This window comes from Eulemur rufifrons, chromosome 28 (genome assembly GCF_041146395.1).
Source record: "Eulemur rufifrons isolate Redbay chromosome 28, OSU_ERuf_1, whole genome shotgun sequence".
Classification (NCBI taxonomy): domain Eukaryota; kingdom Metazoa; phylum Chordata; class Mammalia; order Primates; family Lemuridae; genus Eulemur; species Eulemur rufifrons.
In genome coordinates, this window is record NC_091010.1 from 25454207 (window position 1) to 25480104 (window position 25898).

General features: G+C 34.5%; 1 protein-coding gene across 1 annotated transcript in view; it reads left to right on the forward strand.

Moving 5' to 3' along the window:
* Nucleotides 1-25018, forward strand: part of CTNNA3 (catenin alpha 3) — a 1434719-nt gene extending 1409701 nt beyond the window's left edge. The window contains exon 17 of the mRNA XM_069460558.1: nucleotides 24731-25018. Within this exon, the coding sequence (XP_069316659.1) occupies nucleotides 24731-25018 (288 nt within the window). The remainder of the gene's footprint in view (nucleotides 1-24730) is intronic.
* Nucleotides 25019-25898: the final 880 nt, after the last annotated feature.

The following is a 25898-nucleotide window of genomic DNA, read 5'->3' on the forward strand; positions in this document are numbered from 1 at the left end:
AAGAAGGTAAATTTTTGCTAGGTTTTCTAATTTAAAAGTTATAATAATGTCAGAATTATTATAACTTGCTAAACCTTGATATATGTAAGGTGCTATGCTTTATATATATCATCTCCTTTAGTTGTTATCTACCTAGTGTGTAAGTATTTTCATCTCCAGTTCATACATGATGGGCCTATGATTCACGAAAGTTTAATAGTTTGCCCGTGTTCACATACTTATGCTGAGATGAAACCAGGGGAAGAACTCAATTCTTACTGACTCCAAACGTCACCCATATGCTTTGTATTGAAATTGAATCAGAAAGTAAGGACCTGTCCATGATGTCTACACACTCCTAAGCTCGCATATTGTCCCGCTTCAGCACTTGTCCCCAAGGCCACATCAGAAGAACAAGAACAACTGGTTTGAGGAGAAGGAAAGAGGAGTTTATTAATTTGTCAGCAAATGAGGAGGATGAAGACTACTGTCTATAATGCCATCATCCTATTAATAAGCAGAAATACAGAGCTTTTAAAGGGGTGACACTTAGCTTTGGGCAATTGCTATTCAATTGTAGTCTGTCCTATCTCAGGGAAGACAATCTCATGACCTCCGCTCAGATCTCCGTGACCTCCACCCAGACCTCTGTGACCTGACTGGTCTGGGTGGGGCTGAGCCATCTCCTGTAGCACAAAGAACAAAAGACTTTACCCTGCCCCTCTGACCACTGGTCTGAGGCAAGGAATGTAGGTTTTAGTTTCCAGTAAAAAAGTGGTAGATGTTGTAAACAGACAGAAAATATTTTTGCCATTTTTTTTTTCCTCAGGCCATGCCTTCTGTTACACCATGAGCCAAGGTAAACAGAAATCCTGATAGAGAGGTATGCTTTGCCGCCCTAACATTCACCTTGGTAGTTGCACGCAGCAAGTGGGTTTGATGTGAGGTCATTTGAGTATTTTGTTAGTCCTACGTCATTTCAGAAAATGATTTTATTTCTCATTAGAGAACCTTAGTAATATTAATATTTGAGTACATATGTACAGTTGTGATTTGTGTAGCTCCTCTGTGTGAAACTATCATCCCAGCATCTGGATCATAATGCATCTGAAAAATAACATAACTATTCCATAGCAATAACAATGACAAGAATTAATTCTTACTGGTGCTTGCTATATACCAGAAAATGTTTTCAGTTCTTCATGTATATTATTTTATTTAATCTTTATAATAATTTCATGAGATCTCTGTAATTATCACAACTTTTCAAATTAAAACCTGAGGCAAAAGCTAAGTGGCTGGTCCCTGAGGTGATACAATGGATATGTTGTGGAACCAAGATTTAAATCTAGGTCTTCTCAATCCAGGGCTTGCACTTCTAACCAGAACATTTTACTGTAACACAAAACTAAATATTCTTTAAGAATAAATAAGTAATGAATTTTAGCTTAGCAATATAAGATTCTTCCGTGCTAAATATCCTTTCAGTTTTTATTCTCTCACCCAAATCCCGTTTTGTACTTCTCCCCATAAGAAGTTCAGAAGACATATTGATAAAGAGAAAGAAGAGAGGCAGTGAAAATAAATTTGTATAGATGCGTCTCCCTATTTCAATTCTTTTGCCAGTAGCAATATCCTTGCTATCATCCCCAAGCACTAAGGTATCTCCAACTGCCCTCCATATCACAAGAGAGCCTATCCTGCACCTAGCCCTAAATGTTATTTTAATGATTTTCAGATAAGCCTGGTTTTAATGAAAAATAAACAAATGAGTATAGAGTTCTTCTCTGAAATCTACTCCTTTGATATTTTAAAGACTCACTTATGTCAAGTAAGTGGTATGTCAAGTATATACCATCTAAACAACAAACAAAACAAAGCAGGTGATAAGGGCCTGGGGCAGGAAATTACATGAGATGAATATTCTCTGTTAAACTGGAGTGATCCAGAAACACCAGTTCTAGAAATAAGACATACACAAAAGTTGAGCCTTTCCAAAATGCCACTTTTACTCATTTTTCTTCTTTCCATTGTTGCAAGTTGTGAACATCTTTTAAAGGTTTTGGGACTGTGTGTTTGATTAAGTTTCCAGCAGGTGGAGGATATCTTCTGAGACCAACTACAATCACATTTGGGAAGAGAAGATTAGATCAATTTAATAAAGACACGAAAGGTAACATGCGGTAGTGAGACAGTCATTGGGACAGTTGAGATAATATAGGAACTAACAAGAATAACATTCTGAACTTGTAACTGAACCCAGAGTTTATACTTGAATAAAGCCTGGTCCCCTTCTCCATATAAACCCACAGCCCAGCTCTCTGGAATTATTTCTAGCAAATTGAATTTCCCTTGCTCATCTGAGGGGAAAGATGCAGTCTCTGACTTTATTTTCTGTAAGGGAAAGACTTGGGTAGCTTAAATGTTCCAGGAATCCTGACTTGGCATATCGAATACATTTTATTATTCCACATACCATTATGCATGTTATTAGGGAGGCAATGGTGTGTAGTAAGATAAGCAGACTTTATGGTAAGGTGGACCTGGGTTTTGAGTTTTCCCTGGATTTGGGAGCAAGTGTTGTACAATGGTTAAGAACATGGACTGTGGACCCAGTCTGCCTGGGTGCACATACTGCTGTTATTACAAATTTTGTGACCATGGATCTCTATGTTTCATCTGTAAAACAGAGATCTATCGTATAGACTTCCTATGACAGTTCAATGATTAAAATATACATAAAACTCTTTAACAATGTTTAGGACATAATAAGCACCATTTAATGTGCATATAAGCTATGAAAATATTAGTTATACAGTTTGACTAGATTTGTGGTCTTGGAAAAGATAATTAACCTCCTTTTCCTCATCTATAAAATGGGAATTTCAATTTCACATACCCATAAGACTTGTCTGGTTTGCTTTCAGGATTAAATGTGATAATGGATGTAAGGCTTATGGCATTGTAAAGAATCAGAAAATACTAATTATTATTGTGGGGTTCTGAATCACTATAACTTAAATACTTTATACGTAACTTGAGTTAAACAAGAAAGGTTACATGGACAGGCTAAAGAGAAAGCATACTACCAGTAAAATATTGTTTTCTTTTGTGAAAAGCATTACAAGTTTCACAAACTGATTTATGAATAGGCTATAATACCAACATTTGAATGAGAATCTGGGAAGGCCAGCATTTTGCTATACGTAAGATTTAAATCCTTAGAGGGTGGTCCTTAAATCAGAAAATATTTTATTTCACTGCTGGGGTAGAAGCCTATGCATCTAAATTCTACTTTTGCTAAAACCAAAAGTGTGTACAATCACAGATCTCTAAGTAAAATGAACTCACATACCTTCTTAATATAAATATTTTACCACTATTCCATTTGTACCAAATCTCACCTAGTCTCCTTTCAATGATATGAGAAGGTCTCAGTATAGGTTGCATAACATAATCCATAATAGTAGCCATCAATATATAACACATAGTAGAGTGATGTATTTTTCCAGTTTTTGTTATGTTGGAGTGAGAGTGAGAGCTAAAAATGCCTATACCCTGTGGATCATCAATGCTTTAGAGTAATCTGGGGCCAGGTGTCATTAAATATCACACCGCCTCCCAATAACTGGCTGCCAATTTCTCAAATACTATGAAATAAAATTGAATAGTACTTTTAAAATTTCTTTTGGTTTAGAAATACAAGGAGCCGGTATATTCCACATGGAAAAGTGCTGTCCATCTGGATTTTTACACCATGACTGCTTAGGGCCCTCGTTTCTTGTAGATTCCAAAATTCTCTTTATGTGTTAAGGTGAATACTGAGTTCTAGGAATTTAATGTAAAATGATAAATTAGAATTGGTTTTGGTTGGAATATTTTATTAATTATTTATCAGTTAGTAGGTCCTCAAATACATTGATTTGAACATGAAAAACCTGTTTAATTCCATTTAACTTATTTTTCATTAATAATATACAATTCCCTTCCAGGATATTTCATTTTGTCCATTTATTAATCAAGATTAAAAGGTTTGATGTTCAGATTACTTTTGCCCAAAACACCACCACACTGTATTTTGTTCTAAATAATCTTGCTAAAGCAAAAAGAAACCTACAGTTAAACAGTTCATCAAATAATCACACCCTAGTGTATTGTTTATATTGTGAAAACTGCAGTACAATAATAGCAGTTTGAGAAACCAATGTATATGTAGGTTGGTTATGTTTTATTTGTTCATTGAGAGTTTAGAAGGATTATCCCAGGAGGCTATCGTTAAGGGATAGCGCAGACTCACAGAATTATACTAGGCTGGGGCACAGGTAATTTGTAGGAAATGCCAAGGACAAGGGAAAATATTAAGATAGGCTTATGTCCCCCAAATCTCCATTAAATCAAGAGAATATTCATGATGAGTGGGCAGGCAGATAATTTGCATATATGAAAGAACTAAGCATGATACTTTAAGGAAAGGACTCTAGTCACTGGTATGATCTGCCATAATTTTAAGGGGTCTGTGAAAGACCTGGAGAAAAAGGTAGCAATTAAGACTGTTAACACTGTAGAATTGGATAGGACCTTATAAATCATTCAATGTAACCTACATACTGCACAAAGAAATTTGAGCTCGGAGACATTAAATAAGCAGGAAAAAATTATTCAGAAGCCAAAGCCTACATTGACTATTTAGTCTGTTGACTTACTGTTCAAAAGCTCATTCTGCCATCCTATGCTGTCTTCCAGTTACAGATCAGAAGTCAGAACACAATTATGAGGGATCTAACAAGCCAACTTAGTTACAGGGCTGGCAGGGAGAGGAACTCAATGTTAAGTTTTTGAGCTACCTGCCAAAGATGCCTTATAGGGCCTTGTCTCTGGCCAAGAATTGGATCCAGATTCTGGGGTGAGGTAGACCTCAAAGGTGTGAATAAATTGGCACAAACACAAAGGTTAAATAAATTCAGGGCTGGGATCCAGCAAAAATATTAGATGAAAGTCTCTGAAAAGTTCATAGATGAGAAAGGTTATAAATCAGACTTCCTTCTGTCAAGCCTCTACCAACCCCTTTAAGTCTCCAATCATCTTACCATATGCTTAGTTCCAATAAATAATCTCAAGGTTATAGATGTGACAAGTTGATTTTTGATATTGAGCCATGTTTTGCATCATCTTTTTGACATGGGAGAGAGAACTTAAATTCTACTAAGGAGAGTAGAAGTAATTATGTATTCTCTTCCTGGTACCATCAGGTCAAATTCAGACTTAGTCCTGTATCTTTGGTTTCAGATGGTTTATAAAGTATATTTAAGTATCAAAGTCAGGAAAGTGAAACAAAACATTCAGATTCCAGATTCGATGGAATCAAATATTTCAAAATACAATATTCACCTCATTCAGAGGGTGATTTATTTTCTAAACTTACTGAAGGAATAACTGTCTTCCCTCAACTCCAGTATTCTTACTGAGATGGTCCGTGGCCACTGTTTTCCTTAAAAATCTTTAAAAATCACTTGGTAAAGTATTTGAACCAAAGCCTGTCTCCTTTTAAATGTTCTTGGTTTATATCAAGGCAACATGAAAAAAGCCCATGATGTATTTTTTTTTCGAATGTAGGACAGTAAATCTGAACCTGCTTTTATTAAGCTGGCATTTCTCTTCCACTCTTTGTTTTGGTTATTTTAGCATGCCAAACATGCTTATAAAGTATCATGATTTATCAGGTCCACAGAATCAAAGAAAATGATAGTCATTTCTCCAGGAGCTTTGAAAAAATGTAATCACCACTTAAACGTGAGCCAACAATCAAATAAAATTAGAGTTTTGTTTATCCTACATCTTTAGCTTTATATCTGTTTTCTCAGTGGAGATCACAAGGAAATAGCAGTTCACTGTGATAAGTGCTATAATAGAAGTACAGCATATGTGCGAAATACAATAGGCAGCACAAAGAAATTAGTGATGGTCTCTAACTGAAAGGGGAGAATGGCGTTGGGAAAATCATCACCATCTCGCTGGAGAATTACTGGGATAATCAAGCTGAATCTTAAAGAATAAGTGTGAATTCAAGAAAGAAACCTGGACAAGATACAAACATGCACAAAGTCGTGGGAGCATAATTTTCTTTTTATAACATGAGAAAGAAACTGTGAGTAACTTGGAGTGGTGGAAAATAAGGTTGGCAAAGTCATTTGAGGCTATGACATGCTTAATACTAAGTTTATAAAACAGGAAAGTAATTAACAGAATTATATTCTACAAATATAATTCTGGGTGAGTTAAAGAAAGGGGAACTAAGGGAAGGCTCTCTCAATGATTCATGTAAAAAGGACATTGACTTGCATTAATGAAGTGGATAAAAAGTTGAAGAAATGCGTTTACAATTAAGAGAGATTTAGAATGAGTACATCTTGGGGACTGTGAGTAGAATAGGCATGGTTTTGGAATAGTAGTTAAAAATTTACATATAGTTACATACTATGTACCAGACACTATCATGAGTGCTTAAATATAGAGATATAAATATATAACTTATGTAATTGTCATGTTAATTTTATAAGATAGATACAACTATCATGCCTGTTTTTCAGATGAGAAAACTGAGACACAGAGAAATTAAATAAATTAACCAGGATCACATGGTTAATAAGTAGCAGAGACAAGTTTTGAACTTGGCCATTTGCTTCTGAAGTCTGCGTTTTTAATCATTCTTAACCATTATGCTGATTTGCTAGGCAGAAAGTTTGCATTATATTTGAAATTCTTACAGAACATCTACGTGTAAATTTCTAGGAGGCAACTGGAAATATGATAATGGAACCCAAACAAGATGAGTGGGCTGAAGATAGAGATGTAGAATGCTTCAGTGTATGAACATTAACTGAAGTCATAGATATTGTCCAACAAATGGCCCATACTTTTATTGACCCAAAGTATGGGTCAGGGAATTCAAGATAGGTGGCATCAAGAGTCTGTAAATCTAGACCCTTTTATAATGTTAATTCAAACAACTACTATTTTTATTTCATGAATCCATTTGGTTTCATGACTTATACATATCTGAAACAATGATTTGACCAAAGTATTTGGGAATACAATAGAACATGTTTGCACTCGAACTGTATTAGTACCAGGCACCAAGAGTTAATTTAAAGAAATTAAGCATCTTAATCAATGCTTAACTATTATTGAATTTAGATTTGAACAACCTATTCAGTCTCCCTTCTAAATCCAGGTATAAATTCTATAACCGAAGCTTTACTGTTGTTACAGGACAACTGGGGATAGTCATTTGTCTTCCCTGGTAGCATTTTGAACAATAAATTGAAAAGCCTGGAGCCAAGATGCATCAGGTATCTGCACAAAGAAGCAGGATTGATACTTTTGCTTCCATGCTGTTGTAAAAACCTCATTATCTAAACTCTTGACTGTCTGTTCCACAGACCACTTCACTTCTCTGACAGTTCCAATAAAATATGCATTTGTAAAGGCTGAACTATAGCTTGGTTGTATCATTACCCATAAAAGCTCACCCATTAAAGATATCCTTAGACTTCTGTATTCAGTGCAAAAGCATTTCCATAAACTGGAATGGATACTGTACATGATAAAAAAAAAAAAAAACATACAATGTTGTCTGTCGATTTAAAAAAAATCAACAAAAAGTAAATAAAGAAGAAAACACACACAGAATGGCCTCGAGTTATACCAAACTTTTCACTGAACTAAAAGGATAACATAATTAAAAATAATAAAATATTGGCACGCATCATGTTTTATCATCATTTGAGCTGCATTGTCTGTGACATTGCTAAAGGGAGGTTTTTCTTACATGCAACAAAATCTGGAGTAAAAGGAAAAACAAGTATTTTCAATTCACCAAAATTCTAGCACAGGATGTTACCTCTGTCAATTATTCTGCTTAATTCAAATAAATCAACATGCTCAAACATAATAACCAGGTATCTTAAAGGAGAGCAAAACAGAAACATGACATGATTATAAGCTGAACTATAAAATAAAGAAAAAAAAACAACTGCAAGTTAGTGGAAATTATCTTTATGGCATTGGTAGATCCATTTTTGATAATCTTGAAATAAAAAGGTCCTATAAAAACATATTTTAGCATCTCCTTGCAAAAAAAATTCTTTTTTCTTCCTTTGAACAGTAGATTTTTCAAAGGATTGATGATATGTTCAAAGATTATCTTCTTAGGACAAAAGATTAGTATCATAGCCCAAAATTTTCTAGTCTTTAACAACCTAAGTTTATTTTTTTTTTATTCTCCCTCATTTCCATGGCTGGCAGCCAACCCAAGTATTATATGCATGGTATTATCTTGAAAGGAATAACTCAAATTTAACTGGTTTGTACATCTTGGAATTTCAGCTGCTTATGGGAGTGAGTAGGGGGGATATAGGTATATGAACACTACTTCTCTACTTGACAGTCTCTCAGTCTGAGAGTTGTTGTGGTTCTATTAGGCTGTGAGATCTCCATTTCTGCACTAATAGGCCCAGACTATGTTCTAAAAAACTACAGAGCACCCTGAAATGAATGGCCATTTTACATTGGTCTCCAATCAATGGTCATCTAAGATGAAAACTCTGACCTCCTGGTACCTAAGATCTTTTATTCCTCAGTGAACTTTCCTTTGTTCCTCAGTGCAATCAGTCTCCCAGTGTTTCATCCTCCCTTTTTTTAGTGACCGCTCTGCCCATGTTTTTGTATTTCTTTCTCAGGGAATTGTTGAACAATACTATGTTATTTGATCCATAACTACAATAACTATTTTCGTTGAAATAATAGAAACTCTGCTTCAAAACTCTGGATTCAAGAGATGGAAATAGATGTGAATGGGATGTGTGTGATTCCATAGGTAAAATAGTTTGGGATTCCTCTTATGGAGGCAGGATGAACTTGTTGTAGGTGAGCAATAGCAAATGGAGTAGTTAGTCATGCTTAAGTAAAGCTATGATCTGGAAGTTCAAATAAGAAGCCAGTGTCGCGCTGAGTGTCCATAGTATGTGTGCCCATAGTAAGGCATGTTTGTCTGTTTTTGAACATGAATGTGATGCAAAGCAGACAGTGCTGGAGAGAAATAGCTGCCGCCAAAGTCTCCAAGGTGGTTGGAATGTGGAAAACCAGCCAGGAGACTGATAGCATCATCTTCATCTGAACTACTGGGCTGAGAGTGAGGAGGTAGGTGGCAATGGGATTTGGAAAGAGAAATACTTTTAGTTAAAAGTAACAAAACTTATTATCAATGACTTAAATCATAAAAAAATTCCAGATTATGGTTGTTTCAAGGTTTATTGATGTCATTAAACTTGGATTCTTTCTGATTTCCTCTGTCATCATTTGTTTCCTACTGTTGTGCTTTTTTTTTTAATAATTTCAATATGGATGTAGCAACTCCAAATTTTACGTTTTTGTACTACTACTTTTTAAGAAGTAAGAGAGTGAGCATTCTCTTTATATGACTTGCAGAAAAGAATCTTTCCCAGAACCACCTTATCACACTTTCTCCTACCCTGTCAGTCAGGACCGGGTCACACGAAACACCCCTAGAGCAATCAGTTGTAGAGGGTAAAAGACCAATTGTGAGCAATTCCTCAGGCCTGGGAAAATTGCTGTCTGAATAAATCAGGGTTTCATTATCAAAGAAGAGTGGACAAATAGCTACTGGATACGCACCTAAGAGTATCTGCCATGGAAGATGTCATAGATGATGAATCAAAATGAATTGAATGCTTACTAAGTGGGAAAGATGGATATTGTTAGAAAATAATTTGGACCTTGAATCTTGGTTCTTAGAGAATGGCCATATTCTGTTTTATATTAGTTTTATGGGGAAGATCTTTAAAGACAATTAACTTATTAGCCTACTTCTCTGGTTCCTAAAGGAGACCATCTCGAACTTTTCAATTTTTGTTTTTCTGCTATGATGCACATTCACATGCCAAATATATTTTTTATGAGTAGGTCCATTTCACTGAACACTATTAATGAGGTGGGCTTCTAGCTTGATTTCTAGGAACTCAGCTTTGGCTCTCCATCACTTTCTTTCTTACTCCAGGAAGTATATCAGAATGCAAGTGAGTGAAAGGATGTAATTAGAGGGATAACCTTGAAACAACTCTCATTTATGGGAAAACAGTAAATAATTTTCCAATTTCAGTATCTGAGCTATCATTATTACCATCAAATTATAGCCCCCGTGACACATGTCAAAAGTAATTTAAATGCACCAGTGTGTCTGGACCCCTAGGTTAATAGCTTTGTTCTAGAGGACAATCCTTTTTTTTTGTGACCAGTGTGTTAATATCATTATATTATTGCATTTCTTGGCCCTATGTATGTTCAAGTTGAATGGTGAGATTAAGAAAGAAGATAAAACCCAGGGCATCTACAGTGGAAAACATATACAGACACCCCTCCCACACACACACAGAATACTCAGTCTATTATTAGGCACGTAACACTCAAAAATTGGGGTCTACTAATATAGGGATTTGGCCAGAAATTCAGTTTTTAATCACAATAGTCAATCTTTCCCTTGAACAGGGGCAATTAAGATGCAGGAGAACTAGTGCACAATCACATTTGGCACATGTTTCTGGAAGACAACAGAGGCTGCGGAGTGCCATTCAGAGAAACTGGGGAAAGATAATCAACAGAGTTCAGTATTCAGGGATTTTTTTTTTTTTAAGTAAAAAAGAAAAAAGACTCTCAAATCAGAGAGAAAGAATATTTCAGTGTAAAACATTAAGAGGTAGGTAAAAAGAGTGGATCAGGATATCTCAGCCAGAGTAAAACAGTTCCAACTGAAAGAGGACTTTTTCACTAAGTCACAAAACATTTTTTTTCTTCAAGAAAGTAGCAGACCAAGATGGTTGAGAGAATGAAGGCTTTAGAGTTATACAGATTTGGGTTTAATTCCAGCTTTACCTCTAACTGCCTATGTTACCTTGGGCAAGGCACTGAAATTCTCTGAGTCATACTTCTTAGATGCTTTATCTGATAAATGGGAGAAATAATAACAACTTCACGGGGCTGTTATGAGCATTATAGATACTATTCTAAAGCATATGGCCTTGATACACATTTACAAAATGAGAGCCATTATTACAAATTAACCTTTCCTCCTCCTTTCACTTTTTGCAAACAATTGGGAAAGGAATGCTATTGTTTTCAGAACCATGATAATCACAGTAAGGATAACCAGTGCATATACAACACACTGTGCTATGCACTTTATCTATATTATTACATTCTGTCCTCATGTCAATCGCATAATGTAGGTATCAGTGATTTTCCATTTTACAGAGGAGAAAGCTGAGGCTCAAAGAAAGAATTTGTTTGAATTTATGTCATTTGCCTCTAGAGTCCATATTATTAACCCCTCAGCTCTATTTCCTTTGTCCCATCTCTCCCTACACACACCTACTCACCTACACAGTCACCCACCCAACTCTGTGCACTTCATTCTTTGACTTTCTGCAAAGACAAAGTTCGCAGTGATTAAAAACCATACATGGCTCATGCTTCTCTTGGCTGCTGAATTCCAATGCCTGGGGATTCATTTAGACGCCTACTGCTTCGGGCTTGGGGCTTGCTGCCAATAAAATCTTCTGTTTTCCAGGCAGCTGGGAGGGCAACAACCAGCTGCTCTGAAATGTGTTTGAACCTCATCCTCTCAACTAGAAGACAGCTGTGCTTATCTATAGAAAGACTCTGGAAGATTGTTTCGTGTTTTATAAGACACTCCAGGCAAGATGAGAGAGATTTCTGATTTGAAAAGACATTAAATGCAGGAAAAGAATTTTTTAGCATTTCCCCATTGCGGACACTTCTCCAACCTCTGATATTCACTTAGATACAAAGTTTGTGAGTCTTGAATAAATAGAAGACAGTCACTTTAATTGTTTTCCTCGGGGTGCATTTTTTACACCTGACATATTCCATGCCTCACATCTGAGATAACAACCTTGTTGCTCCAGGCTTTTCCTAGAATAATTTCTAAAGCACTGTTCTGTCTTGTTACCTGCTGCCCTTACCTTCCTGTGTTGATAAAGCAATAATGGTATGGGTTAATGCTGCTGCTGCTTACACTACATTTAAACAATCCACAAGGTACATAATTGTAATGTCTCTGGGCCACAGCAGGCATGATGCCCAGGCAGTGCCCAGACCTACCAGTTAAATGAGACTATGGGAAGGATGTGACATTAAAAAATCATGCAAGAACCTAGAAAACTGGTACTTTTATAATAGATTTTGTTGTTGCAACTGTCTAAAGCTAGTCATCTTCTCAATATAGCTCTTACTTTACAAATACTGGAGAAAGTCAGTTTTTAATTTAGGAATAGAGTCACTTATATAGTTTATGAGGTCATGTTAAATCATAGTCAAATGTTTAAAGACTCCCCAAAAAACTAGGTCACAAAGGAAGTTTTCAACATGTTGCAGAATTTCAGATATATTCCAAAAAAAAACGCAGAGAAGTTGTCATTTTACTTAAAATCAGAGAACCATATTCTGTATATAAGTGTGCACAGTGTATATACACTTAAGTATATAAAAAATAACTTAAAGTTAACTTATGCACCCCCCTTGCTTGTGTGGTCCCTATTTTCCTAACTAAACATTGGAATTTTTATAGCAAAGTATAGGTTTGACAGCATGTTAAGGGTCATAAGTATATAAAAGAGTTGAGTACTAAAGAAGCCCATCACTCTACCATATTTTCATTACTCCGGATAGAGGTAAGGAAGACAACTACTTGATTTTGTGTAAACATTTATTTTATTGAATGAGAGCACAAACATGAGCTTTATTTATTAAACACACAATATTGTAATCACAGATATGAAAAAGTAAGTACTATGAGATTTTAGGAATGAAACCATGATGTATTGAAAATGAGTGGATATGCATGCTCAGGCAAAAATCCCATTTTGCTAGTCATGGTTACTTTTGCTGTGAGATCATTTTCCTAGTCAAACTGTTTTGACTACTAGTTTTCAGCTAGGGTTAACCAATGGGAGATGATTGGCAGACTAATTACTGGCAAGCAGTCATCCACTTTTGGTATTTCATCTGCTTGTCATGGCTTCGTCTTCTCCATTTCTTTCAGCATTAGGAATGGTAACAGTTTGTGCTGATGGTGTGGTGAAAGTTACCTCTCATTTGGCTGTGGTTTTTCCATTGCCTGTATAATCAATTCCCTGTATTAAATTCCATGTTTGAAACACCCAGAGTAGTTTCTGTTCCTCCTACTGGACCCTAACTGATACACTCTCTAAAAGAATTATGATGAACAGAGCTGGCCTCACATTATTTTGAGAATTGTGTGAAGTGTGTGTGAATGTGCATGTACACATGTGTGTGCACATAGGTGTGCACACAAGCGTGTTGTAGGTAATGTGAAAGAGTCATAGTACCTGCTCCCTCACCATTAATTGTCAAGAAATGTTCTTGGGCTGTTTCTGGATTTTCAAACACCAGTAGAATTTGTCCAAAGCATTGTTCCACCCAAAATCCCCAAATTGAGGTCATATTATTTGCCAGTTCATATTGTAAACTTGTAGAAACCATAGCTTCATTTATGTGCATGTGTATGTCAACACATAAAGTTAAGTATAACTTTTATCACACGATCTTAATAACCAACACCAAAATGTATTTTTATTGTAATTGCACTGAAAAGAAACTGGAGCTCAGATATGCTAATTGATTTATTCCTGGTCTGCATATCTAGCATGCGGCAGAGTTGGGATTCAAATATAGGTTTTCTACTACAAAACTGATGTTTTATTCTTGATCTAAGACATATTTCTCATTGATATATTAAAGTTTTTAAGAGAGATATTAATCTAAAAGTGGGAATTTGGGACTTACTGACAAGCATGGCTTTCAAAAGATTTGTGTTGTGAATGTTAAACATAAATAATGAGAAACATCATTTGATCAAAGATTTTTGTGCCATTGCTAGAGACCATAAACCTCCTGGTGGTGGATGGAATATGGGTATGAAATGTCTAAAAAATATTAATAGTTTGTGCAAAATACGAGAGAACAATTGAAATGATATCTATCTTTGAAAATATTTTGCATGTGCATTCTGCACTTAACAGTTGTACAACTTATATAAATAGTAATTCAAAGGATTTATTTGTATGCCAATATCTCCTGTAGCCAGTGTCAAGCAATAAGATGGGTGAAGGAGAACATTGTCTCCGTCTATATGAATCTTATTGCCTTATAATCAATCTAATATTAGATAAAGCATAGATTGATATAGAACATAAAAAGAGGATCCAACCTAGTCCAGGTATCATGGAACTCTTTCCCAAGGAAGTGATATTAGTGTGATAGTATGGTACTGGTATAAAGATACGCATACAAATAAAACCGAATAGATAGTCCAAAAATAGAGCCAAACATATATGGTCAATTTAATTTTGACAGCAATTCCAAGATAATTTGAAAAGAAAAGAATCATTTTGACCCAATGGTGCTTGAACTATTGGATATCTCTATATATATGAAAACAATGTACTGTATATCACTCCATAAACAAAAATCAACACCAAGTTTGGCATAGCCTTAAACATAAATCTATAACTTCATATATCTGGAAAAAAACATGAAAGAAAATCTTGGTCATTTTGAGGTAGCCAGATATTTTTTGATAGTATAAAAAAATTGTTAACCATAAAGAAATTATAAACCGGACTCAGTAACTTTAAAATCTTATGCTTTTTGAAAGATTCAGTTAAGAAATGAAAAGAAAAGGTACAGATTAGGAGAAAATATTTGCAATACGTATATCTGACAAAAGACATATCCAGAATATATAAAGAACACTAAAACTGAATAAAAAAAAAGATAGCCCAAAAGTGGAGCTAAATATTTTACAGACACTTCATTAAATAAAATATGCAAATGTTTACTAAGTACCCTAAAATATCCTTAACATCATTTGTCATCAGGGAAAAACAAGATAAAGCCACAGTGTCATTTCACTTTATATTCACTAGAATTTTAAAGTATAAAAATATTCCAAATGCCAAGTATGGCTGAGGATGTGGAATAACTGTAATGCTCATACCTTGCTGGTGGAATTGAAAATGATAAAATAACTTTAGTCAACGGTTTGTTTGTTTCTTAAAAAGTTAAACCTGCAGTTACAGTATGAGAAAGTTTAACTTCTAGAAATGTACCCAGGAGAAATAAAAACATATGCTACGAAATAGTTGTATAAGAATGGCCACGGCAACTTTATTCATAATAGCAAAATACTGTAAGCAAACAAAATGTCAGTCAATAAGTTAATGGATTAACAAATGCTGGTATGTGTACAAAATTGAATACTTCTCAGCAATAAATAAAATGAACTATGAATATACACAGCAACATACATGAAATGAAAGAAACATGACACTAAAAATTACATACCATAGAATTCCATTTATATGCAACTGTAGAAAAGATACATCTAATCTGCAATGATACAAAGTAGAGCTGCGGTTACCTGATAACTGATGTGCAGAGGGGGTTGACTGAGAGGAGAATCAAGGAAACTAGTTGACATAAACAGAATACTGATGTAATAATTTTAGAATTCACATTCCTTTCTAGTATATCTAGAACATGCCCAATTTAACTGTATGTTGGAAAGCATCCACAAATATTAAATTTTTAAAATCAGTCAGAGCTTGTTCTCTAATAATAATAGTATTCTAGGTTAGAAATCAATAATAAAAGGAAAAGTCGTAAATCGTTACTTACCAGGAAATTTTAAAAAATAAATATCTAATACGAGTTAACTAAGAAATAAATGAGAACATATTGAAAGCATTCTGAGTTAGAGTATAATTCAAAAACACCTTGTACCACCATTTCTATCCTGATGGTTCTATCTAGTGTAATAACACAAGGGGGGAAAAAAGATAAAATAAATGAAAAAGAAAAAATGCAAGTGTTATTAAAAAGTGAATTGAGCAAGGTCTCTATATGCATTCAGTGCTATAAACATAATACACTCAGTTTAATTAACAATCAATGAAATACCAATTAAAACAATGTATTATGTCTACATACCTACAAAATGGCTAACATGAAAAATATGGGGGGGAAAAGTGTAGATGAAGATATGTAGTAATTGGAACTCTCAGATATTACTGGTAGAAGTAGAAATTTGTAGGAGTACTTTGAAAATCTCTGGAAATATCCAATACAACTAAATATATGCATTTTTGATACTTTACAACTGCACTCTCAGTTACATACCCAATAGCATTTCATATATTTTTGTACCAAAAGGCACATACAAGAATATTCACAAATTATTATTTATTTTAAATAGCTCCTAGCTATCTAAAACTTATCCATCAACAGTAGAATGGATCAACTGTGATATTTTTATATAATGGAGTATTATATAAGAATGAGAATTAAATGATCTTATAACTGTGATTTGATTGAAAGAAACCAAGTATACAGTTACCTATTGAATGATTTAATATATAAGTAATATATTATATATTATATAATATGTTTAGTGTATATTATACATTATTATGTAAATATTTTATATGAAATCTATATTTAACATATATGGTATATAATAAATTTAGTATATATTAATATTATATAAATATATTTAATTATATATCATATCACATATTTGATACATATGTTATATATGTAAATAAAAAGGGAAAATATTTATATGAAAGTTGGAATCAGATTGCTTGAGAAGTGAGAGGGAAAATAGTTTTAGGGAGTATAGATTACTTTTCAAAAAGTGTGGCTATGTTTTAAGATAGAGTTTTATGAACATTTATGTACCACAGGGAAAAATCCAGTAAAAAAGAACAAAGTTATATTAGGAGAAAAGAATTATTAATTGTGCAAAGTCCCCAGGAAGGCAGGGAGGAAAAGAATCGAGAGTACAGCAGAAGTATTGGTTTTAGAGAGAGAGAGAAAAAAAAGATTACTCTTTCATTTTAATATAAATGAGTAAGAATGAAGAATAGAAGTTGGACCAGTTTTATTTTTACTCTTTCTATTTCAGTACTGTGGTTTGTTTGCTTGCTTATTTTATATTTGTTTTAAATGAAGTAATCCACAGAGCAAGTGAGAATATGAGGGCCAGAGGTTTGATGAAAGTGAAGGTTTGAAATAAATAGTATTTGAGTAAAATTGGTACAACAATTGGCTAAAAACACAATTAGATGCATTGCCTGTCAGCTTCAGGTTGGTGGCCATCAACTTATCTAGAAATCAATTTGCCCAATGAGGAGATTCTCTAAAAATTGAGTCACCTGTGGCTCAGTGTAAGGCAAATGGATAATTCTGCTCTGCAAGATGTCTGTAGGAGAGAGATAAGGGAGCTAAGAAATATTGAATACTGCTAATTATTGTTAAAATGGCAGAATAATTAAGATTGAAAGAAGTTGAAAATCATAGGTGAAAAGATCTGTGGACCAGAAGTCCTGCGTAAGTTGTAAAACTAATGCCATTTAGCCTTTTTGCTTCACACAACCTAAACGTTCCTTGCCTATGGTCATGAAAGGCATGAGTATAGGACTGAGGACAGAGACCGGTGCTTTCTTATTCTTAGCCCGTAGTTCTTGAAGCATAATCAGGATGTCCCGTTAATAGCAAGCCTGAGACTACTATCCTTAGAAAGTCCTGTTTGCAAGGTTGGCTCTTGGCTGGTGTCTAGGAACTTGGGCTTCAGGAGGGTTCCCACCATTTCCGAAATGAGTGCCTAGATTGTTTGTATTAATATAATGTGATTTATGTTGAACACCTGCTTTCCTTCTAGAGTCTGGAATTTTGGTAAATGACCAGCCCCCAATAAATACCCTGGTCCCTAAGTTTCTATTAATAATGACCTTCTCTGGTAGGCAACATATCATCTGAGTTGTCATAACTCTGCTGTAGGAATTAAGCGTGTTCTGTGTGACTGCACTAAGAGAGAATTCTTGGAAGCTTGTATTTGGTTCCCTCCAGACTTTACCCCATATACCTTTTCCCTTTGCTGATTGTGCATTACATCCCTTCACTATGATAAATCATAGCCATGTGTATACCCATATGCTAAAAAAAAAAAAAAAAAGTCATGTTGAATATTATCTCATAAATATCTACAGAGAAGGCAGACCTCAGTGTCCTGACTGATGCTGGACAGAAGAGGAAGCTAAAGTTGAAACACTGATATTGAGAGAGCCTCTGCAAACCCACCCCACTCCTGCCATCTCTACTTGGGGAAAAATATACTAATTTTTCTGAATCTATTTAACTAGAGCTATAGTTATCATAGAAAATCGGCTTTTCAGCTAAGCATTTCCTTTAAGTTAACATGGCTGAAAAATAGCTAATCATTAATATTACTGAGTATATTTTTAAAACAGGCCATTTCAAGTAAAATTAACAAGGATTCTGAGTAGACATCTGAATTGGCATTATGTTTGTGATTATTTCCTTGTGAGGTGATTCAAAATGTTTTTGACCTAAAGTATCTGCTTTAGAAAAAAATTGCTTTGAAAATGCTTTTGACAGTACAAGATTATAATTGAATAAATGTTATATTTCATTTCATGTCTGGGCCTCTCGGTAGTGTTAAATATTTTTAGTTATGCCATGCATTGATTTTTCTTCTTTCCACTTAAGTTGTTCTTTTCTGTTGTCATGTTCTAATGGAGAGTTGGCAAAGGAGAAATTTACTATGTGCATCCTATCAGTGGTCCATTGGAATAACTCTTCATATTCAAAGAATGAGCCACCTTCTCAATTTAGTTATAAGCTTGACAATTTCAATTTGGCGATGCAACTCCACTTTGACTAGCTTTAATAAAGCCCCTATTTTGATTTGCCTATTAAGCCAGCCAGGCTGTTTAGCATTTTTGAATGCATCTGAAAAGGAAGAATGCTTTCAATTCAGGCCATTCTTCTAAAAATCTGTTCAGAAACAAAAGAATGTATTAAGCAACTATTGGGATAAAATTAGATCCTCAAGAGACATTCAGGGTGGATCATGAAAAGATTGAATTTGTTGATTTATTTTTCCTGTGGTGTACAACTATCACCATTAGATCAATCTAGAGATACAAGTGACACCTATAAGATAGAAAGACTACAAAAATTTACAACGCTTTTTAGAAATAGTTATTTTGTGCTGTCATTCGTAATATGGCATCATGTATACATATGCCTTTTTACATTGCCTATGCTAACCTCATTCCCAAATGGTTTAACTGAACATTTTAAAAGTAAGTAAGAGTTAAAAAGAAACTCCATGGTCAAGGAATCAAATGCTGGTTTCTGTTGCAAAACTAAGGCAAACAAATGATTTAATTTTATTCGAGAATCAGAAAAAAGTTTGGTTAATCAGGGTTGTATTTACATGGACACATTTTAAAAATTAAATAAATGCTATTCATTTCCATGACCTAGAAGCTATAATGTGATTTGTTTATAATTTTTCTTTGCCTTATTGATTTGCTTATTGAGATCCAGATTTTAAAATTAAAAATATTTTGTTATAAAATCATCTTAATCTAAATAGTTTGGGGCCTATAAGAGTGACTGAGCATTTCTATTTGCTATTCCAAAAAAGTACAACTTGGAAATTAATATCGTAGGTACATTTTCAAACCACCATCCTAACAAAAATTTTGGTAAATAAAATACCCTCATTGTTTCTGGTAGCAATATGCATTAGAAAAATAAGTGCAATCTTCTTAAAAGCAGAGTTATTGGACAGTCAATTTTAAAATTTTAGACATTGTATTAATGTTAGTGTAATTTCTCCACCTATTCAAAATCTGAAAATAATCACAAATTGGAAATAGCACATCACTGAGAGGTAAGATTTTGTGATGAGTAAGAACACCAGGTAGACCCAGGCTTATTTGATTCAAATTTCAGCTCTAGCTGTATCACCTGAACAAGTTACCAAACCTTCCAGTTTCTTTGTTTCTTCATCTATAACAAGAGATAATGTTATAATAGTACTTACCTTATAGGGTTTCTGTGAGTTAATTTATGATAACTGACCATAACAGCATATAATAGACATCAGCAATTATTATAAGCTGTTATTACACTTGAAACCAAATGCCACACATTTGCTTTCATTGGTTGTTTTTTGTTTTGTTTTGTTTTTTTTCCATAACATATTCCCTCTCTCTCTCTTTTTAAAGTAGACTTATGGGATACTTGTGCAGATTTGTTACATGGATATATTGCATAGTGGTGAAGTCTGGGCTTTTTGTATAATCCCCACCCTATTAGTGTACATAGTACCAACTGGGTAATTTCTCATCCTGCACCCCACTCCCACCAACCCACCCTCCTGCCCTTCCAAGTCTCCAATGTCTATGATTCCACTCTGTATGTCCATGTGTACTCATTATTTAGCTCCCACTTAGAAGTGAGAACATGCAGTATTTGCTTTTCTGTTTTCTGAGTTATTTCACTTAAAATAATGGCCTCCAGTCCCATCCTTGTTGCTGCAAAAGGCATGATTTCATTCTTTTTTATGGCTGAGTAGCATTCCATGGTAGAATTGCTTTTGTGCAGGTACAGCATTCACCAGGGGCCTTTAAGTTCAAGTAAACATTGAGACTTACAAGAAAATCATAAGCTATACTTGGTACCAGTTTACCAAAATGGTTATTGGACAGGAAACATATTTTTCCAGGCAGCATCAGGCTTTTCACTTGGTAGGAGTCTTAGCAGAAGCAGTTGGCATGGCAGTTCACACAGGCGTTGGAAATCTATGCTTTCCCCAGGTGACAGACTAAGTGCAAGGAGATGAGATCCACAGCAGTGAAGAAGAGTTTACCTAGGCTTAGAATCCTCATGCAAAGCATTTGTCTGGGAAAAGTCTTGCACCCAAAATATGGGGAGTTAGAGTAGTATATTATAAGATCTTCTAATGTTTTGACATAAGATAGGTGAGCAACTATGAAATCTAAAGAAGGACTATCTAGCATGTCTTTTTGAATATTCCTCTTGACTATCAGTAATTACAATAGGATTTTGACAGTAGTTTACTAGCAGACATTCTAAATTTACGTAGTTGTCAAGGACTGACTTAGCTTCGTTTAGCTCTGTTTTTTGTAAAAAGATCCAGATAGTCTACGTATACTAGTTACATGGACAAAAAGTTGACATTTTATGAAGAAAAAGAAAACACCCTTTATTGTTGTTAAACTTCTCCTTTTTTGTAGTAAAGGGCTGTTAACATGTTTGCAAGTTAGGAGCAAGCCCTTTATCGGAAAGCATTTTTAGAACTGGTCGAATTTGTACGATGGTTTGACTGAAAACATGTAGTACATGCTGCAAAGCACAGAAGAGGCACTATAATAAAAGAAACCTAGATTCATATAGAATGATAATATTGAATAGGGCTGTATTTAAATGGGCATTATTTGGATTATTTGCAAAATACATACCATAATTAACATAAGAGTTAATTTGTTGAACATAATCTTTTATCTAAATACTAAAAAATAAGGGAGGCAGACCCTATCAGTTTACTTTTGGACATAGACAATATTGAGCAGCTTATTGTGACATTATTAGACTATCATGCTCAGTTATTTTGAAACTACACCAGTGTTATCAGAATAAGTAAGTACAGGGCGCCAGCATCAGAAGGATGCCTGTCATCCTATTAACTATGGTAAATGGTAGACATTGGGGAAAGAGGCTTTCAATTTAGGTAACAATCCTCTTTGAAAAGATATTTAAAATCTTGTCTTTTTTGGAAGGGTGGGAGGGAAGTTGCTTATATATGATAGCATGAAAATATTTACATGTAACTGCAGGAGGTATGAAGGGCTTAAAAGACATTATTGTTCCCAGTTGGTATTTTGATCCAGAATATTTCATCTAGATCAGAGAGGAGTGTTACCAGATAATAGGGAAAAAGAGCCTTTTTCTATGGTAAGTATTTCAAGTTACATTTGCCTGGAAGAATTTTCAGTTAATGAAAGTGATTTGTAATGGTAAGAGAATTTATGGATCTGAGTATTATAGTTTGGTTGGTTTGCTCTACCAGGCCTTTAAAATAAATTAAAAACTTGTCTTGCACAGGTACATTTGTGAAGTTGAAAGCATTTTCTTCGATAAGTTGAACACAGATCCAAAAGTAGTGCATTATCTTACTCAAATTTGCCTTTGTTTTCACAGAGAATTCTATTGAATTCTTCCCTTAAAGGATTTTTCATGAAAGTAGACCTAGATAAAAGGATTTATAATAATTTTTTCAGACATTAAATTGTGCAGGTACTCTGTGAGTAAGCCTGAGACACTGCTTGGGACATGAACAAAATTTCCTACCATTAGCTAGGCTTGCTTTTGTCCATTGCTTGTATAGCCTGTGATTTGGCTGATAGTTGAGAGTTACGTGTCTTAAGGCATATAGTTCTTAAATATCATAGAGTGTCTTACAAGCTTTCCTCATGAAATAATAGTATTCATTCAGCAATTGTCCTAATTTTTCTACAAAACTAGTTCTCATGCTCTCCTAGAGGGGTGATTTGTTCTATGGTTTTTCTAAGCAGAGAAGATTTTACCATAACCATTTAGGATTTTAAAAATCAAAGGATTTGTCAGAGACCAGAATAAGAGATCACCATAGCAGAGGTGGGGGTTTGTTGATTCAGTGAAGAAAGAAGACAAGACAGTTTTTATATTTTGAGTCATGGATTGAACTTAGACACCTTCCCTAAATTGCTGGTTGGTAGATACAATTTATATGAAAAAATTAAAAGGAGAAGAAATAAATAACAATCTGTACATGACAAGATTGAACAGTCAAAAGAAAGGGAAGGGAATGGAATGTAAGTTTTAGGGTAGGAAGGTCAAAGCCACTGGTGAAATCTTGAATGACAGGTGGTCCCTAGCACCTGCTTCTGTGAAAGACTTTATGATGGTACAGAGCCTTTGGGATATACTCAATGTTTTCATGTTTGAGGGATGGGATTAGCAAGGATCCTCAATACCATTCCTATCATTTCATTATTTGAAAAAATTTGCTTCTTTCTATGGTGAGATTGGAACCCCCCTTCAGAGTCTAACTGGACTCCAGGAGGTTTTTAATGAAAATTATCAATTATTAAAGGACAGATGTTAGCTTAAAATCTGTCTGTAGAGTAATTTAATAACAAAGTGTGTTATCCTATTCAAAGTCTAGTATTTTTTTAACGTTGTATACAGATTCAGAAGCTCTAAGCATCCTCTAAAATACATGTGAGTGCTTCATGAAATCCTTTTTAATGTTTGTAAAACATTTGTCATTCCTGCCACATGCACAGATTTTACATTTCTAGCTTCAAAAAGAAGTGTAGTTGCCAAGTATTATTGCCTTTCAAATTACATGTTTTTTGGTGTTACCTTTTCAAGGATTTCAGGCTTGGCATATAATGGAGCTAATTAAATTTTCTTCCCAGGAAGCAGCCAGCCAGACCACAGCCCCAGGCACCTCACTTCAGCTTACTACTTTCCTTCTCTCATTTACTCTGTATGTGAGAAGAGACTCCTCAAACAGCAAAGGTAGAGTACTCAGGTCAGGCAGCTCCTGATAGATTTTACTAACTACAGAGCCAGTGTTTGAGTCTCAACCCTGACAGCTCACATCACAGAGGGGTGACAGTGGAGGCAAATCTTCCTGTATGAGTTGGCTGGGGATGACAATCTGCCAAACTAAAATGATTCAAGAGACATTGGGTGTATAAAAATGAATCAACTTGGCTTAGCTCTACGGTAGTTTGCAAGATTCTAGAAATACCACCTCATTTTTTCTTGAGATTGTTTTTGTGAAAATATAACAAAAACAGAATAATGTAGGGAAAAGCTTCTTTTAGTAATTTCATTAGTGCGTATTCGTCATTAAGCAATGTTGTCAGTTTTTTTATTTAGTAAAATTCAACTATTTGGCAGTCACTCTACTAGTTTATTTGTATGTATTACTTTACCTTTAACATACATATTTTTTATTTTTAATAACTGAAGAAATTAGGATCAAAATGTTTAAATAATTTTCCTAAGTTAGAAAATGGCTGACCTGGAATTTAAACTCAACTTTATTTGACTGTAAAGCCTTAGTTCTCTCTATTTTGACATGCTTCACGATAGAATAAAAGTTCTAGGTTAAAAAAGAGAACCTTTTAGATGCACAGTTATTTGGAAAATATTCATGAAAGGGAGTGGTATGCATGCATGTCTATACCCACATATGTGTATGATATTTATCTTAAACTATACATTGTAATATACATATACATACAGTTGTTCTTATAAAACTATTTATGGATTTTATTGCAGATAGTCCTGTCTTACAGAAAGGGCTCAGTGTTACCTCCTGGAAATAGGCAGATCCATTACAATGAAAGTGGCAACCATCTGACATTATGATACTACATGGATTGGGGTACTAAAGAATTTATATGATTTCACTAAAAACCAAGAGAAAGAAATTAATCTCTCAAAGATATCATCTTAGAAGATAGAACATGAATCTACTTAAGCATCAGATAAATAGATAAATGATCAAAAGTGGATGGATCGATTGAAGTAGATAATTATACATAGATATATAAAATGAGATTAACTCAATGATTTCTGGGATAAAAGCAAAGTGCCATTTTTCCGCTTCTGTAAAATTAAATCTCTTTAAATTCCTGATTACACTCTTCAATAACAGCTTTTTCTTTTTTTCCCCCTACAGTTGGACAGTGTCACCTCCCTGATCCAAGCGGCCAAAAATTTAATGAATGCTGTGGTGCAAACAGTGAAAATGTCTTACATTGCCTCAACCAAGATCATCCGAATCCAAAGTCCTGCTGGGCCTCGGCACCCAGTTGTGATGTGGAGAATGAAAGCTCCTGCAAAAAAACCCTTGATTAAAAGAGAGAAACCAGAGGAAACGTGTGCAGCTGTCAGACGAGGCTCGGCAAAGAAAAAAATCCATCCAGTGCAAGTCATGAGTGAATTTAGAGGAAGACAAATCTACTAAAACCACTATTCTACTCTAGTGCTTATATTATAAAATCCTGCTAACCACACTGCTTCTTTTACACTTGATTGATTCTGTAATTTCACTAAGTTTTGGAGTTTGTCTCACAAATAACATAAAATACTGGGGACTGAACCAACATAAATTGCATATAGTTAATCAATATTAGCTTGTTGAATGATTGAAACATTCAGATGTCATTCAGCTATTCCCATTCCAGGGGTTATTTTATTTTTATCAAATGAACACAGGTGTGAGTCCTATTTATCTGTAATAGTTCCAGTATACTCACTCTTTATTTTGAATTAAAACACTGACATAAACTCTTAAATTGGTTCTCAATGGAAAAAAAGAGACTTTATAAAATATTAATACTTTCTGGCTTAATCTTCATACTTTCTTTACCTGACCTAAGCTGGTAAATGTGTGAATCCTGCCATAGGAAAAAAATTTTGATCTCTAGATCTCTGTACTTATAGTCAACTGATTAGGCTAATATCCACTATAAAAGTAACAAATTTGAGCAGTGAAGCTACTTTCTGGATTTTGAAGATCAACCGTAAGGAGTTAATGAAATGATTCATTTACATTATAAAGGTTACCATGAGTTTTGATGCCACAGATGTACATTTTAGGGTTCCATTGTGTTGGGAATTTGTACACTTTTAAGTGTGGGGTCCATCAGAATACATAAATGAAAGAAGAGTTGTCAGTCATTGGGAAAATGAGTCACCAAACTGTATCCTAAAGTGAGTTATAAAAACAGAGTTTAAGAAATTTGGCATGACCCTAAAAATCCATTTGTATTAGCTTGCAATTGTAATTAAATGGAAAAGCTCAGTATGAAAAACCTTTGGCATTGAGTAAAATATAACTGTGT